General features: G+C 38.4%; 2 protein-coding genes across 4 annotated transcripts in view; both read left to right on the top strand.

The window, feature by feature from the left end:
• The window catches only part of gab2 (GRB2-associated binding protein 2), a 58100-nt gene extending 53173 nt beyond the window's left edge, over positions 1–4927 (top strand). For all 3 annotated transcript variants that reach the window (XM_047392056.1, XM_047392055.1, XM_047392057.1), the window contains one exon: positions 1289–4927. In XM_047392056.1, coding sequence (XP_047248012.1) covers positions 1289–1432 — 144 coding nt within the window. In that variant the 3' untranslated portion in view covers positions 1433–4927. The remainder of the gene's footprint in view (positions 1–1288) is intronic.
• A 4432-nt stretch (positions 4928–9359) lies between these two features.
• Positions 9360–18300, top strand: part of zmp:0000001236 (mastermind-like protein 2) — a 71674-nt gene continuing 62733 nt past the window's right edge. Inside the window, exon 1 of the mRNA XM_047391945.1 lies at positions 9360–10618. Within this exon, the coding sequence (XP_047247901.1) occupies positions 10196–10618 (423 nt within the window). The 5' untranslated portion in view covers positions 9360–10195. The remainder of the gene's footprint in view (positions 10619–18300) is intronic.

Here is an 18300-nt window from a genome sequence, read left to right as displayed (position 1 = left end):
AAGCTCCTCCCCAGTCTGAATCCTTTCTCAGCCTCCAGGATAGTCCTGTATTTAGCTCCATCCATCTGTTCATCAACTCTGGTCTGCTTCGCCGTCCTTGCCGCCACCATGTTTCACTGGTGATGTGCAGTCTCAGGCCCTGTTCAGACCTGCTATTCACATGCGTTAATAGATAGACCAGCAGTTTTATAAAATGGTGACCAGAATGTGTTCAGTCAAAACTGAAAACACTAAAAAAATAAACCGCATATCCGAGAGAAATTCACTGACCGCTATAATGTTCTGATCACCTGATCAATAAAGCCCTGACTTGTGAGAGGGTTTTTTTTCTGTTTAATGGGTGAATGACTGACTGCATTGTAAAGCGCTTTAGGGTCTCTGCAGACAAAAGAGTCCCAGGCCAGCATCCAGGAGTTCTGAAGGAAATGGTCCTCAAAGCATCCTGAGTCCATTAACACCTGAATTCCATGCTGTCTGAACATGATCAGATCACTCAAGATGGATGTTAGTGCCAGTTGTTAACAGGGTGTCAGTTTTCCACAACAAATACCATTTTTCATGTAGGCAAAGATTTGGTCTCATCTGACCAGAGCACCTTCTGTCACATGTTTGCTGTGTCTCCTACATACCCTGTGGCAAACTGCAGACAGGACTTCTTCTGGCTGACCTTCTTTTAGTGATGGTTTCTGCCACTCTTCCTTTTTCATTAGATGACTAATAGTTGTCCTGATGTTCTCCCACCTGAGCTGTGGATCTGTGGAGCTCCTTCGGAGTGAACTTGGGCCTTTTGGTTAATCCTCTTGTTGCCCACCTGGCAGTTAAGGTGGATTGTGGAAATGTCACTCTATTTCCATCTTCAGATGGAATGCACAGAACATTGTTAAATGTTAAAAGCTTTTAATATTGTTGAATACCTTAACAATGCTTTAAACATTTCTACAACTTTATCCCTGACTTTTCTGGTGTGTTTCTTAATCTTTACCATGCTGTTTGTTTACTAGCATTTCTAAAAACCTCAGAGGGTGGATGCAAACGGATTTTACTTACAACAATATTTCTTTTCACTTCATAATTGTGCATTACTTTGTGTTGGTCTATCACATAAAATCCTAATAAAATACGTTAAAAGTTGTGGTTGTCAAATGAGAAAAAGCTCAAGCACTAATAATACTGTTACAAGGCACTGTATTCGTAGACTAAATTTATGCAACCATTTGCCACCTTCTTACCACAGTTTCGTCTTCCCACCAAACAGACTCTTAATCATAACTTTTTTATCACTCTGCAGCCCTCCACATCGTCTGTCACATCTGATGAGAAGGTGGACTACGTGCAAGTGGATAAAGAAAAGACACAGGCGCTTCAAAACACAATGCAGGAGTGGACTGACGTGCGGCAGTCAGCTGAACCTGTCAAGGGGGTCAAATCCTGACACTGACTTGGAACAAAAAAACAAAGAACTAAAATGCATCGTTAAGTCAAGGATCTCCAGGATTACGCTTGGATTTACTACCCTAAATAGCATTTTGGACTTGTTTAAGACTTTAATTTTGGGGCAAAAAGCCATAATTATCCTATGCGTGTTCTCTCTGTGATTACTACTGCAGTGCACTGCTAGCATGCAGGATATCAAACCATGCAGGTAAAAGAGAGCTGCCAAAGCTTCAAATACAGACTATTAGAGTGTATAAAAAATATCATACTCACTATCACTCCAGTCTTCTTGAATATATTATATAATTAAACCTGTCCCACCATTCCTCAGCAGATATCCATTTTGGTTGCATCCAGATGGTAATTTGCTCTGAGCAGCAGCACTGGCTAACTGGCCTATAACTATTTTAATATACTGTGACAGTACGTATACAGGTCTCAGGAATGACGAGATGCTCTCCAATTTGGGCACAATTTCTCTTTTTTTCCACTTCAATCTGTCATTTGTGCTGAGTCTTGCAGTTGCATCAGGATGAAGATTATTTTCACTGCAGGCACTCATTTCATCTTAGAAGTCCATGTCTAGCAGCAGGAAAGGGGAGACAGGAATATAGCCATTCAAATATGCAAAGGACCCATGTCAAGATTGCCTAATGATAACTGCACGTGTGTTGCCTCAGTTTCAGTTAGGTAGGAATCTAAACCGGATTTAGAAGCTGTCAGGCTCAAGATGGCAGTCCAATTACTTTCATGTTGCTACCAAGTTACTAGATGAACAGTCACGAAAATAAGACGAAGAAAAGAGTTGTTGTTTTTTTACCTCCTTTCACTTTAAAGGGCATATATAATCATTTTTTTAGCTTTTCTTTTTCAATGGTGTTGAGGCATGTAGCTCACGTTAGTCAAAGTCATTTCCATGACCAAAATCAATTTGTAAGAAAGAAAACCAGCCAGCCGTGAACACATCCAGGAGACTGATGACATCTACCAAACAAATGTAGATATAGCAGATTCTCCGGCTCATATTTAAATTCATTAAGTAAAAATGTATATAGTAACATATCGAGTGACAAGGAGGTCAGGAGAAACGTTGCCTGAGAGCAGTAGAGCAGAGAGCTAACAAACCAGCACCATATAAAGAGATTAAAAAAACTGTATTTCAAAAGTCAAAAGTTATGGCACTGGATTCAGATAGATTCAATATCTTCTCTGGTTCTGACCAGCATTGTTACTCAAATGTTCTCAAGCATGTATTGGCACATAGGCTAATGTAGTGGTTGTGCCAGTCTCACTTCTCTCCCAAAATCAGTCTGTTTTTTAGTTGTGAAGGTTTAACTGCACCACCTAGCTGGAAGGTAAAAAAAATAATATACAAACAGACTGCAACTGTAATCAAACATTTTCTTTGTCATTTTTCTTACAAAGAAAAATCAAGTCACACCTTAAGCTAATTATTGAACATAAACACACAAGAAGGTCATCTGTAAAGTATCCGTTTTGATTTAGCCCAATCTGTGGAATTCAGAAGGCAGATTGCACAGACAGGATGCACACAAAAAGTAAAAACGGCTGTAAAAGAAAGCATTATCTTAGTTGAAGATGTTTATGCTTACAAACAACAGCTGTAGTTGCCTTGGTGGTCTAGGTATTGACTCCCTGCTCAAGCCATCTGTCATGGCAAAGACATGAACTGTGATGTGTCCTCATTCCTAAACTTTGGGTTGTCCCTTTCCTTAAATCCAAGATTCTGAATATTTCAGACTGAGGAAAAAATCTGTGTTCTTCATCTCTTGACTGCTAAGGAGCTCACCCAAATTACCTGAGTAGATTATCTTGGTAGCAAAAGTGTTCACTTCATTTGAACTTTTTTTAAATGAAGAAAACAATCTGCATCCTATTAACAACAGTAGTCAGTCACGGCAGACGGGTAATCATCCATATATGGTACTCACTTCTCTCTTTTCAAGAGCGACCTGGCTACAAAGACTTTTATCTTGTCAAAAAGTGCTATTAAAATTACTTCTCTGCTTTGAACAATTGAAGGCCAATTACAAATTATTTATGATTGTTATTCGCACCATTTATTGGGTATGCGGCTATAAAAGGTGAATTTGCCCTTTAAAGAATTTTCAAATATAGTTTCATGTAACTGTGTACTGACTCCGAAACCTTAGTAGACGGTAGTAAAATAAAAGCAAAAAGTGCTGCTTTACATAAGGTTAGTAGATGAACAGTAGCATTGGTCAAGCATTCACTGCATTGTTCTCAGGCTTAGCATTTCCCGCACTACATCTCTGAACGTTAATTATATGTAAATTATTGACATAATGACATATTTAAGTGCATCTTGCTGACTGTTTGAAATTCGTTGCACTTGTCTGGTACAAGAAAATGTGCTACATTCATTAATTAACACAGGAACTCATCAGTAATGATATTTGCATTAAATAGAGAAGTGCATTTGAAATACTTAAGTGTTTCTCTAATTTGCCTTATATTTTCTATTTAGTTAAAAATTTAGATCCTGCTTTGGAGGAGTTTGATTATTAATTTTGTTCAAACAAGGTCCACGTTGTATTTAGAACAACTTAGTGATCAGTTTCTAACTGAAATGATGTCCAGTATTTCATTGTGGGCTGGAACCACTTAAGAATAGTACAGCCATGCAGTGCTGGAAGGTGTTATCGATTATTATTTACTTCTAATGTTTTTCTACACTTTTTACATTTTTTCCAAATCTTTTTAATCATTTTTATTGTTATCAATTAATGTAACCAAGTGTTATATAAAAACAGAGACGATCAGGCTAAATTTAGCAAAAAATACATTGTAGGTTGTATGTAATTCAGCTTTGAATTCTCAGATAGGCTTTTTAAGAACCACTCATACATTTGTAATGGCTGGCTGTTGACACCAGGCTGATAACCATTCCCAGATGAACTGTGATTTACAAAGAGGGGAGAAAAGATTGAAGAAAAGCTTGTCTACCTGTCAGTCTCTGAAGTGAACTGGAGGTGTAATTTATTATCAGGAGATACTCGCTACGTGCAGGGGAGCTGTGTACGTGTTGTGATAGATTGTAAGCTGAGTTATATTCAGTGACAGCTTGGCAGGCTGAGACTGAAAACAACACTCAGATCTACCATCAGACCAATAACGTACCGTACTGATAAAGGTCTTTTGTTTTAAACCACTGTTATTGCTACTACTGTAAAGCATTTCCAGACTGCTTGTGTGTTAACTTATTAATTTATTGTGTGTGTTGCATTTAAAAATTGTAAAAAAAGAAAAAAAGAAGAAAAACGTGAGGAAAATTTCTCTGTACTAACAATGTATATCTTCACTTTTTTATTTTTTGAAGAGTTTGAGATGTTATGCAAGTGTGATTGCGTTGTGGTACAGTTAATTTGGGATACACAAGTATACCTTGTGATTCCAATATTATGGTAGACTTAAACTGTGGAAATAGAATAAATCAAGGAGTTAAACGCTGGTGGTAAAGTTGTATCCTTCTTTTGGCTGTCATGATACTATTAATCACATATTAAAGCTGTAATTTCCACAGATACAAAAATTATTCAAATTAATGAATATTTTGTTGCAGAATCATAATCTCACACTAAATGTTTTAGGAAAATGCATCCTTCAATTTGAGCACATTTATTAATTGGTCCAAAAAAAATGGAATATGGGGAATAATAATGTTTTTTTAAAAGTCGCAGTGACACTGTTATAACTGTCAATACTTTGTACTAAGCCATTTTGCAAGTAGGACAGCGCTTGGTCCTCTATAGCATTTCTTGTATTATGCTCCCTTCTCTTTAGCTCACGTCACAGGTGTTCTGCTGGATAAAGGTCTGGGACCTGAGTTTGACATGAAGAAAGGCTGATTCTGTGTCAGGTGAACAATTTCTCCTTAAATAGGTAATATAATTTGGCTCATGATTCTTTTTTTAGTTTAAACAAATAATGACCCATTTTCAGTTTTCTGTTAGCGACTACCAGATTGCCAGAGTACCTGGTATTTCAAACACACTTGTACTGTTTGTTGCAGGAAACCACAACCTTAGTCTCACCTGGCCAAGTCCGAGTAAAGTTTAACTAATTCCACTTGGTCATGTTTGTGATGTTAGGAAAGAAAAGCAGTTTTTCCACCAAAACTTACAAACAACTGCTTGACATGTAGATTCTGTCTTATTGTTGTTATTGAGACTTTGTGACACCGAGATGTCACTCTTTGCTGCGGTTTTCTAACATTGAGCTTTGGGGAATTTCTTTACCTCCCTCTCCATCCTGCTCATTGTGCTTGTTGGCAAGAAGGATATGGTTTTAGCCTAATGGCTAAAATAAATAGACCTTTATGCAATGTCATATTCATACACCAGTTAAACATAAAATCTTGGAATATGTATAAAAGTTTTTTTTCTGCCCATTCATCCATTCTTTTCCTTCTGTTTACCTGAGATTGGGTCGCAAGTGTAACAGGTGCAGGAGCCAAACCGAGGCATCCCTCTTCACAGCAACACTCTATAGCTCATACTGAGAAGGTTATTCCTAGGCTACAAGGGATGTATATAGTCCTACAGTCTGTTCTGGCTCTGTCTGTTCATAGAGTGATGTGCCAGAGAAAACCTCCCAGGAGCCATCCTGATCAGATGGTCAAACAACCTCAACTGACTCCTTTCGATGCAGATTTTTGCTGTTTTCAATATAAATCAACTTTCTGCTTTCTGCTTAAACTCCTCTTTGTGATCAATTTGATTAATCAGAAATTTTGTGCTAAAAATAATCATAATTAATGACACCAAAGTAATTTTCTTCTGTGAGTGCTTTTGATTTGCAAGCTTTTAGTATAAAGTGTTGGTATCACTCTTAGAATTCCTTTTACACTAGAGACATTTTGAAACAATATTTATTTGATATATGATTTCTACTGTGCTCTTAATGAGGAACCAGAAAACATTTTAAAATCTTAAAGAATGCACTACCAAATTTAAGTCTGTTGCCCCCTTGTTGTGACATAATGCAACTGCATATGTTGGTGCTGGCCTCTGTTTAAGAAATGACCAAGTGTTAAAGAGATAGCTTTAAAAAACATAAATAGGGGGGTTGTGTAGATCTTTGAACTTTGAAACTTACCTGCTGGTAGAATATAAAATGAACATTTTGGGGAGCAAAGCTGAAAGCTACTCGATGCCTTTCAAAAGTGAATTTCCATCATCGAAATCAAATTTCAAGTCTCCCTGCAGGTTGCTACTAAGGTTTATTTTTCTTAGCATTTTCTATGAAATAATTCTTCATCTGGCAGCTGAACAATGGCTATGTTGCTTTACATTCCTGGATGCACAGACACTGCTGAATGTCCCCTGTGTCTGCTGTTCAGTTTCACTGAGATAACCTCCCTTGGGAATTTGTAGACAGTTATATTGAGTGATTATGGAAGTTCTTTTAAAATAAATGGACAGATTTTCAGTGGAAAAAAAAGAGAAACAGAACAACCAGACCTGGCTGATAATTAGAAGCCACAATGCAAATAATTAAGTGTAGCAACACGGACATTGATCAACTTTGAAAATATCCGGCCATTTCATGCAAGAGTGATGTGATGCTATGGAGTTAATATAGGTTTAGCTCAAATGGATTTAGAGCATTTTTGAATACTTCCTCCATCCTCCAACCTGGGATAGCTTTAACAGTTTTCTATTGCAGTTAAGGTTCTTACTTTCCACCTCAGCCCTGTACAAATTCAGACTATCCCTAAAGGTTTTTCAAAACAATATATAAGTGATTTTGACAGTTGGTACTAAATAGCTGATATTACACTTCAAGTATACTTATCACACTGAACATTGAATATATTATGCTGAGAGGCAAATGTAATTAAAATCTGATTTATCAGAATTTGTTTGTCTTCAAATGTGGGTCATATTTTTCTTGCCATATCCAATGGCACATGACAAAAATATGTTTAAAATCCCTTGGTCACTTTCAGCTTTGAAAATTATGGTGGACAAAACTTTAAATGAGTAACCGTTTTCCCACCTTAAGCCTTGTTATAGCAAATCATTTTCCAGTAATTGTTTTTTCCACACCATGATGCTGCCACCACCATATTTACTGCAGAAATTGTGTATTCAGGATTCTGTACAGGTAACATCTGTTTTCCACCAAACATGGCATTGTGCACATTTGCAACTCTGCATGTTTGCCATGTTCCCCGCATGACTTGTGGTTTAAGTTCAGATAAGTTTGTTTTTGCCACAAATGTCAGATTTGTGAGGTGCATGACTAATGGTTTCACTGTTGACAGACTCTCCCACTTGAGTAGTGGATCTCCACAGCTCCTCCAGAGTTACCATGGGCCCCTTAGCTGATTGTCTGATTAACGCTAACCTTGCTAGGGTGACCAGTTCAGATGGATATCCATGTTTTACCCATATTATCCCCTTTCCATTTTTAGATGATGGACTGACCAGTGTTCTGTGAAATGTTCTGATCTTGGTATATATTATTTTATATCATAAACCTGTCTTAAACGTCTCCACAACTTTAAATAAGAACTGTCTGATATGTTCCTTGGTCTTCATAATGATGTTTACTCACTAATGTTCTCCCACAAGCCTTCTAAGGCCTAAACAGGTGTATTTACAATTCTGTGAAAAGGTATCCACCTGGTCACAACTGGGAAGGAGTAAGGGATTCATGTTTTCTCCATTTATGGTTAATGGTTCTGGCTGTGGTTCACTGGACTCCCAAAACTTTAAAAATGGCTTCGTAACCCTTTCCAAACTGATATATTAAATGATGAGTTGCTTTTGGATATCTTTTGGCCTATTGATGGTGATCAGAGGGCTCAGTGCCGCCTGTGTATGGCTGCCTCACTTCTGTCAGTGTGCACCAGGGCAGCTGCTCCTACATTGTAGCTTAGTGTGTCAGTGTGTGAATGTGTGTATGAATGGGTGAATGACTGACTGCAGTGTAAAGTGCTTTAGGGTCTCTGGGGACTTGATAAAGCGCTATACAAGTTCAGGACATTTACCGTTTACTAGTGATTTCTGGATTATACTGATTTGGAAATAACCAGGCCTCAGCATGGCTGGTGAGATCGAATATAGAACCCCCCCTCCGAAAACAAAAAGGCTACTATTAACTTCCTATTAAATCATTATTTACATAGGGTTAAGTTGAATCAGTTTTCAGTTTTATTTATTTTTAGTGCCAATTCACAACACATGTCGTCTTAAGGCCCTTCACAAAAGGTTTGGAATGGTGCAGGGTGGTTGAGGAGGTTAGAATAAACTACTGAGTGTTAGTTAGGCCATTTTAGAAGGGGCTATGTGTAGGGGTACTAAGTAAAATAATAAACTGATGAACTTTTTTCCAGTTAAAACATGGACTCATTGTATGGAAACTGCTTTTGTATTTACCCGGGTTCTCTTTTTCTCGTATTAAATGTTGTTTGATCATCTAAAACATGAAGGTGTGATGTATAATGCAGTAACAGAAGATAGTGAGTGGTTAAATACAGCAGATATCAAAATATACCCTGATTGACTCTATTTTTCCCCGAAGACAGTGGATTGAACTAGATATGATTTTGTGATACCACAGTAGAGGGGGCTGAATACATAAGCAAGCCACACTTTTCGGATTTTATGTGCAACTAACTTGTATGATTTTCCTCCCCCTTCATAATTATGCGCTGTTTTGTCTGGGTCTATCAAATAAAATCCCCACAGAGTTAGAAGCAGAAACCCAAGACGATTTCGCACGAAGCTGTACTTTTTCATCAGCTACTGAATTAGTTATCTTTGAGGAACATTAATGAGATTAATTCCCCTCTGCCGTGGTGCATTCCTTGCAGAGAACTTCTCTAATCCACCACTAGAGTGTGCATTCAGACCCGTATTCATCCACAAGAGGACATCAGTCAGAGGAGGAATGTTCACACAATGAGAGTCTGTATAGTAGCTCTGCTATTGCCTCGGTCTACCACACAGACAAATGATTGTCAATGGACTATTGAGACGGATCTCAATCGGATACTATAACGGCTCCACGCGTTTCGACCTTCTGTTTTTTCCCTTGCTTTGCGATCAGATTCTTCTCCGGATGGAGATGGACCAACAAAGAGAAAGGACTAATTTCCAAACAACAATGCCGTGAGTCTTGAAGTTTTGTGGATTTGGTGTCTTTGTATGCTCCATTCTCTCGCTGTGGGGACGAAGCGCTCACTCCCATTTCATCGGCTGCTCTGATGGTCGCACTCTTGTGGCTGTTTAACGACTGTAACGCACACGTTTGGGCCGAAAATGTAGCAAGGATTGTGAAAGAGAAGTTGTGCGTGCCATGATTTTGAATCATCTGAGGGCTTCATATTGAATGCAGCCTGTTTGTCTCTGAGCAGAGGTCGCGTCGTTAAGGAAGAGAAGATTCATTCCAGTTGTGACCCCCACGACTTCTTTCATGTTTGGAAATCATTTTGCTCTCAGAGATACTGTAGGATACTGTAACTTTGGGACTTTTTGATGCACATGAGGACAATAGTTTGGATATCGTCTTACTTAATGTTTAACAGTCTGTTATCATATGGGAATTTACCAGTTACTTTTAACAGAATAACTGTTAAACTAATATCCAAATAAAAAAGGCCAGTAATTCAGTTTTTCACATGGAATTATAGTTAAGTTCGCACATACTGTTTTCTTGCTCTGGCTGAGAAGACACTCAGCTTCTCTGAAGTTGTGAGGGACCAACGGGCATGGGAGAGGCAACTCCCGCTCAGTCTGCTGCTGCTGCAGGAACCTTCGTGCCCATGCTGGGTGTCGGTTTAGGAGCCATGCCCGGCGGGGTGGTCGGCAACGGGCCGATGGTGGCCACCTCCCGAGGAGGCTCCGCAGTCCCTCAGCTGCACAACGCCATCGTGGAGCGTCTGCGCGCCCGCATCGAGCTGTGCAGGAGGCACCACTCTACCTGTGAGAACCGCTACCAGAGGGGTCAGGCCGAGAGCTCCGACCGGGAGCACGAAAACACGCTGCACCTGCTCAACATCGTCCAACAGGGTCCAGGGAACCGAAAAACTAAAGGGAGCCGGGCATCGAACCAACAACCTCCAGACTACAGCAGGGCCAATGGGGAGCAGAAGGGCGCAGAGGGCGAGCAGAAAATTTCCACCCGCATAGCGGTAAGTTGGCATCATCAGTGTATGGATCATAATTTAAGTGTTCTGATTACTCAATGCATAAACTTTCTCTGAGCCAGCCTGTTCTTAAAGGCCAACCTTAGGTGGACATAATGTTTAAAAAATGATTGCAGAAGAAAACTTGTTTGAGGCACAAAAGTCAGAAAATAAGATGGGCACATTTTAAAAAGTGCTTGGCCACCCCCAAATCTGTACCGCCCTGGTTAATGAGTCATATTGCCCATATTACAAACCACCACTAAGCTTGCCACCAGTAGGTCATTCAACGATGCATCTAGAGAGTTTTGTTAGGGGTGACCAGATAAGAACTACTAACTGAGCTGGTGAGAGTCATAGGTGAACTAAGCTGCAGCCAAAACCATGCATACTCCTGTCTTTAAATATTTAGGATTAGCTATAAAAAACGAAATGAATGTAAGTGAACAATCATGAATATAAATGTTTAAACATTCTTAGTTGAAGCAATTTTGAGTTTCATTTCACTCATAAGACCAGACTCATAACAGAAATATGTTGACAGGCAAGGTTCCTCACATTGCTGATAAAATGGGTCTTGATGCTGATAGCAATTTGGGATCTGAAAGCTGGTTTGCAGAGTAACCTATAATGTATGAAACAGTTTTGGGGTCACTGGGCCATGGAGAGGTTTAGAGTTTCCTGCAGAGTGTCACCATTGTCACTGCGCTGTGATCCAAACTGTGGGATGCAGGTGCATTCTGTGTCTTGCACTTAACCTAGTTAATGTAGAACTTATCCGATTTTGTGTTGCAAGAAGTTTAGTTTTCCTTTTCAGTACACATGTTTCAGTAAACCAGCTGTTACATAGTTGCCAAATAAACTATTTAAATGCCCATTACCTAAATTATATCTTGTGCATCATGCATATTCTTCCCTGAATATGTAATAGGTAGACGAAATCTTCTCGGAAGTTGGTTTGACTAAGTTGCTTTACAGACTGTTGAGGGAGCAGTCAGTGAAATGGGAGATTTATTGTGTTGTTTTCTTTCATTGGGCATTTGGGAGTTCAGCACTGAGACTATGAATTATTTTCCAAGCAACATTTTAATATAGTGTCGAAGGGGGAGAGTTTGCAGATGTTCTCTTTCCAAATATGCTTGAGATGCTGGCGAGAAAAGCAAACAATGAAACATTTTCCAGTAAACCCATAAAAAAACACTTCGGAAAGTTCTGTAGCTTTCTTTATTATTTTTATCTGTGAAATGAAGCAAGAGATGGCATCTGCTACCTATCACGCAACTGTATTGGCACGGGACCTCATATTTATGGTTCGATTCTACACGTGTGTTTTTTCATGTTACGTTAAATACAGCTGTGAGACATGATGGGAGGCAAGACAGCAGCATCATGGATTATACAGACGGTCTAAAAGAGGTCAGGGAACATCATTATCATGCACTGTTTCATTTTTACTGATGTTGACTTGGGACTAGTGTGTTCTATATAAAACTGATGAGTGCAGCAAGATGTGCAGAGGAAATTAAGTCCTGGCGTACATGTTCATGTAAAGCCTGAGGTTAATTTTTCTCTTTTTTTTTTTCTCAGTTCGTGATGATTTGTTGAAGCAGAACAGCAGTCGAAGCAGATATCTCACATTACGTGCTATGCCTCTATCCATCACTGATGGAGCTAGTTAAGGTTTAAAATTAGCAAAAATAAGCTACAGTGCCTTGCAAAGGTTTTATTTCACTTAATTTTTTTACACATTGTGTCATGGTTCAACTGCAAACAGTGTATTTTGTTCGGATTTCATGATAGAACAACAAAGTACTGCAGAACTGTGAACTGAAAAGTAAACCATTTATTGTTTTACCAATTTTGAAAACCAGTGCTGTCTTTAATCTGACATCCCTAAATAAAATACAATGCAACAATCTGACTCCAGAGGTCACCTTAGTAGTAAATAGAGCCCACCTTCAGAGACTGGTTGGAGAAAATTAGTAAATAAAAAAAGCATCATGAAAAAAATGATGTCATGTAGAATTATCTAACCAGGGATAGGTTATAAAACAACATCCCAAGAACATATCAAGGAGCACTGTTCAGTCATCTAAAATGGACTGAGTATGGTGGTAGAGTAAACCTACCAAGACATGGCTGTCTAAATAAACCGATGGTTCAGGCAAGGACAGCATTAATCTGAGAATCCCATAATAACTCTGGAGGAGCTACAGAGCTCCACAGCTTAGGCAAGAAAATCTCTTGACAGGAGAACTATTTGTCTTGCACTCCACAAATCTGGTCTTCATGGAGGGGTGGCCAGTTGAAAAACTTTGTTGAAAGAAAGCAGTAAGGAATCCCATTTGGAGATTGGGAACAAGCCATGTAGCAAACACAGCAAAGACATTGGAGAAAATGCTCTGAAGGCATGAGACAAATACTGAACAATTTGACCAACATGCAAGAGCTATAGGTGTTTGAAAACTGACACTGTACATCACCCTGAATACAACATCTAAACTGTGAAACACGGTGGTGGAAGTGTCATGCTGTTTGGAGCTTTTTTCATCAGGAACAGGGAAGTGTGCTATAGTTGTGGTTGTGAAGTGACGAAATGTAAAAACGACAAACAAAACAAAAACAGCAATTGCAGGAATAACAGGAAAGGAATTGTATAGCATAATGTGTGTCATTTTTCTAATTACCTCTGAATAAGTTGAAAGCTTCTTTTTGCATATTTATCTAGGTAGTACATGCTTGTCAGTTGCAAAGAAAGGCATGTATAAAGGCCGCATCTGTGGACGTTATTGACTGTTCACATTGGAATTTGTAATGAAAAGGAAAACCAAGCAAACAAAACAATAGATTATGACTAGTTTGGAGTGCAGAGTAAGCAGCACTTAACAACAATGAAACTAGATTAACAGAGGATATTCCTCCTAGATGAATTTGGAGATATTGGAAAGAAGAGATGGGGGCTTACTTATTGGCTCAGTAAAAAAGATTGATTTCCTGTAATGCCTGCATGAACTCACCAAAAGCTTTGGGATAGGTCATATTTTAGATTCTGGGTTTTTTTTCAGCATCGGTTTCTCATTCTTTCCACTCATACCTGTATCAGTGAATGTGCCGAACACAGAAATAGGTCACTCAGTAGAGCTTACGAAATGTCAGCTCCTGTATTACATCTTACAGACATTTGTTTTCATCAGATTGGGATCCAGCATTATCTTACGCTGTCTGTCAACGAGACAGATAGTGGGTATGGAAACTAAGAGCTCAATGAAACCGCCCTGCAGCATGCTAGCGTGCAACGTATTGTCATAACCTATTATTGTGTGTTTAACAAATGTCTCTCTAAGCACCTTCTTGAAATATTTGCTGACCATGAAACTGTTTGAACCACAAGGCCCCCATATAAATGTTTAGAGCCACTGAATACATTTCCTGCACATGTTTACTTAAAGTCAAACAGGCCTTGAAAAAGCAGTAGGAGAGGGATGCCTGGTGATTAACAGTCCTGCGTGCACTGGGAGGATTTTGTCTGTACCTAGTGAAAGATCTAGGAACTATGGACACAGAACAGAATGCACTAGAAGTGTTTTTGTCCTTAACCTTATCTTGCCATCTAATGGTGTAAAAAATTTTATGTTTTTCTTCTTCTTTGTTTCTTCTCTCCACCAAAAAGACAGAATGCCAGCATCTGTCAGCGTTTGTTTCTTTGTACAAATAGTTCAAAGTAGGCAACTGCAGTTGTTCGCTTCCTTTGGCAGATCAGATGTTCCCAACCAGAAGGTCAACTTGGGGCCACTAGTAATCTGACAGAGACCTCGCAGTTTATTACCACTGACGTAAATAGGACTTCCAGCTGACCACTGGATTGACAGCTTAGTCCAATAGTGTGGAGAAAAAGAAAGTCACTGCCCTCTCTTGCGGTCTCTATGAAGCATGTAGGGTTTTTGGGGCAGGGCTGCGTGCTGTTAGTGTTTCCTGGCATGCCAAGGCTGAATCAGAGGTGCCCCTGGTCTGATCTCATCATCTGCTGTGATTTGAAACAATTAGCCCAGGTTCATGGGAGCTCCACCCAGTTCTTGTCATGGATAAGCTGCAGTTTCTTTCCTTTTAGAAGTAGCTGCTTGGAAGATGATCTCTTTTGGGGGATGCCATGTGTGTTTTTATATCATTTGAACAAAACTGTGTATCAGATTTTATTACCTTTTGTTTAAATATTTGTTTAGTTTAGAGAGCATCTCTTCTGTCTGTGAGGTTTTCATTAATGCAATGCCTTGCAAAAATATAAGCTCTCTAGGAACAGTTTCACTTTTTATCACAATTCCAACAAATTTCTATCACAGTCTTCTATCACAGTCTATTATGGGGGATTTTGCTGAGGTGGCCCAACACAAAGTGGCACAAGAATATGGAGTACAACAATTTCTTCCATAAGATTTAGGTCAATAATTCGTACAACCACTTTTTGCAGCAGTTACCGCTGCAAGTGTTTTGGACAACGTCTCCACAAGTTTTACACTTCCAGAGTCTAAACTTGTTGCCCATTATTCTTTGCAAAAAAACTCAAGCTGTCAGATTTAATAGGAGGCATATGTGATCAGCAATTTTCAAGTCTGCACAGATTCAATTGACTAAGCCCTTCAAACACATGAATATGCTTTGATCTATGTTTACGTTTTTTTCCTGCTGGAAAGTGAACCTCCATTCCAGTCTTGAGTCTCTTGCGGCCTCTAACAGGTTTTCTTCCAGGATTGCACTATGTTTAACTCCATCCATCTTTACATCAACTCTGACCGGCTTTGTTGTCCCTGCTGAGGAAAAGCATCACCACAGCATGATGCTGCCACTACTGTATTTCACAATGGGTAGGGTGATGTAGAGTGCTACTTTTTCTCCACACATAGCATGCAGATCAGAAATTCAATTTTTATTCTCATCTGATCAGAGCACCATCATCCACATGTTTTCCCTGTCTCCTTTATGGCTTGTGGGAAACTTAAAAAAGGAATTTTTATAGCTTTCTTTCAACACTAGCTTTGTTCCTGTTTCTCTTCCATAACGACCAGATTTGTGGGATTGAACAGTTGAGATATGGTGTGCCATCTAAACATGCTTTATACTACATCACAGGTGACAACTGAAGGTGACTGGTTACACAGGGGTTTATTTGGGGTTTCAGCATAAATGAGGCTGAATGCAAATTCATGTGGTGCTTTTCAGATTTTTATTGGAACAAATGACTTCCACTTGACAATTCTGCACCACATTGCGTTGATCTATTTAATAAAATCTCACAAAAATGCATTATAATTCGGACAGCAAAGTGACTAAAAATGGAAAAACATAAGGGGTCTCAATTCTTACCTTACATAATTTATATTCTTGTTAATTCATTGTCTTTGACTTGCAGAGATTTTGCTCAACTTCAAGTGAAGTTTAAAATAAATTTCAGACTTCAACATATTATACCATATATATATATATACCAGAAAAACGATTGCTTATTTGAAAATTTATGTGCTGAGTCTCCTGATTGACATCAGGGATTATGGTGACATTTTGATCATAAAGACATCACAGACTTTAATTTTTTATTTATTTTTTACTGACCTGTGTTTTACGAGTTAGGTGCTTGTAACATTTCTTGCAGGACATTCCACAATCATACCAGAAATCAGTTCATAAACTTGTATCACCAAATAGTTTTAAATGAGCACAGCTTATCCTCAGGGAACAGGGATGTTTGTGTGTTATGTTAACATCACACAAAGAAAGCTATTGCCCTATATTCTGTGTTTCCATTAAATTACTTCATTTGTTTAGGCGCTTTGGTAGTTTTTTCCTCTTATTTAATAGCTGTTGGATATGTCTTTTGGCCTAACTGAATGTGAAATGAGTGTCTCTCATCAGTCATTATAGTTTTATAATAACATTGGCATACATGCGCTGTAAACAACTTCACATCACATATTTTCTTAATCTAGATTGCAGTCCTCTCTCTAGGGAGGCAGCTGTACAAGATTCAATAAATGTTTCTTCTGGTAGCCAATACAGAAACAGGATTTATAAAGAGGCACAAATCAAATTCGCCATTGACTGTCATTTTTCCAATCCCTTTAACTTTATGACTTCATTTGCTAAATAAGTTGTAAACTTGGGGATTTTCGGTGAAATAAATTGCTGTCTGGTGTTATCCAGTGTGATCACGGCTATAGTGAGGATATTCAGGAGCTTCTTAGCTCCAGTGTGATGGTGTCTGGAAGTTTAGATTAAATGTTTGATAGCTGTCCAACATATCCTCTTTTTCATAATTCAGTAAGAACTGTTTTTCACAGCCTGAAAGATATAAAACTGGGATTTTTAAAATAATTTTATACCTCTTTTCTCCTATTCTGTGAAGGCATCTATCTTTGGTTTTGTTGATTCCAAAAAAAAAAAAAATTGTACACCAGTGGGTTGTTCCTTTGAGGTTAAATGAAAAACAAGGGTTTTCTTCATAAGACAAAATGCCTTCAAAACTTTAAGAATGTGATTAATCATAAACAGTAAAAGTATTGTACTTCTTGTTGTTCCTTTGCAATCAGTGTTTCATGCAAATACAAATAGGTTAGAATGTGTGCAAGTGGCATTTATGTCAGCAAGCACACCAGACAACAGTTGGGATTATAATTGGAAACTTGCTGATTGCACAATTTTAGTTTTTAACTGAAAAAAAAACAAAACATGTATTTTATCACAATCACTTTGCTTAAGTGTTAACAGTGTTATTACCTCTCAAAGCCTTTTGTGCATTTTTTAGGTTTTGCCACAGCTAACAGCTCATTGAAAAACCAAGCAATGACAGATGAGAGTTTGGCATTGTTCAGTTTATTTTATAAGCTATTCTTTAGTCTAAACTTGCAGTGTTACTATTATAACTGAGGATCAAATGAGATCTCACGCCACAAGATCTTGTAATGCTAGGTTAAAAAAATGCAATTCAGTGCAATTTGACTTATTTTATTTATGAAGTGCCAATTTACAACAAATATAATCTCAAGGCACGCTACAAAAAAACGTCCAATGTATTTATAGAACTGCATAGTCAATTTGAGAGTAAAGACTTCAGTCTGATCATAACAGATTTAAAGTCAATTACGTACATTCCAATTTGATACTAGTTATAAAACAATATAGTCAAGTTTAGTCTGACTTTAGTCAGTTTAATATTCAAAGTAGTTAAAATATTTTTTATCTAAGGAAACCCAGCTGTTGCATTGAGCTAAGGGCTGTACATACTCTGTAAGAACAGATAAATTAATTACTTTACATGAGGCTGCAAAAACAAGAACACTGTTCTTGTTGGCAAGTACATTTCAAACTTCACAAGAACTAGAGTGCTGAACTCCCAGGAAGTTTTCCTAGATCTTTCCCACTGCGGGATATCCACTTCATATTTCTCGGACACCACGCAAGAAAAAAATTTTGCTCAGAATATGAATTAGGAACGAGCTCCGAAAACACCCAGACCAGGGCTGCAAAAACACAATGATGTAATTTTGTTCATGTAGCCCTGGAAAAGAGACCAAATTTCTCTGTTCTTGCCTTCAATAGGTTAATGTTGTCACTCCTAATTGAGCAAAGTGATAGCGAAAAGTCGATTGCATGGAGTCATTAATTGCAGCAGTCCCTTATACTGAGCAGACATGTAGCTA

Source organism: Girardinichthys multiradiatus, chromosome 18 (assembly GCF_021462225.1).
Source record: "Girardinichthys multiradiatus isolate DD_20200921_A chromosome 18, DD_fGirMul_XY1, whole genome shotgun sequence".
Classification (NCBI taxonomy): domain Eukaryota; kingdom Metazoa; phylum Chordata; class Actinopteri; order Cyprinodontiformes; family Goodeidae; genus Girardinichthys; species Girardinichthys multiradiatus.
This window is presented reverse-complemented; position numbering and strand designations above follow the sequence as displayed.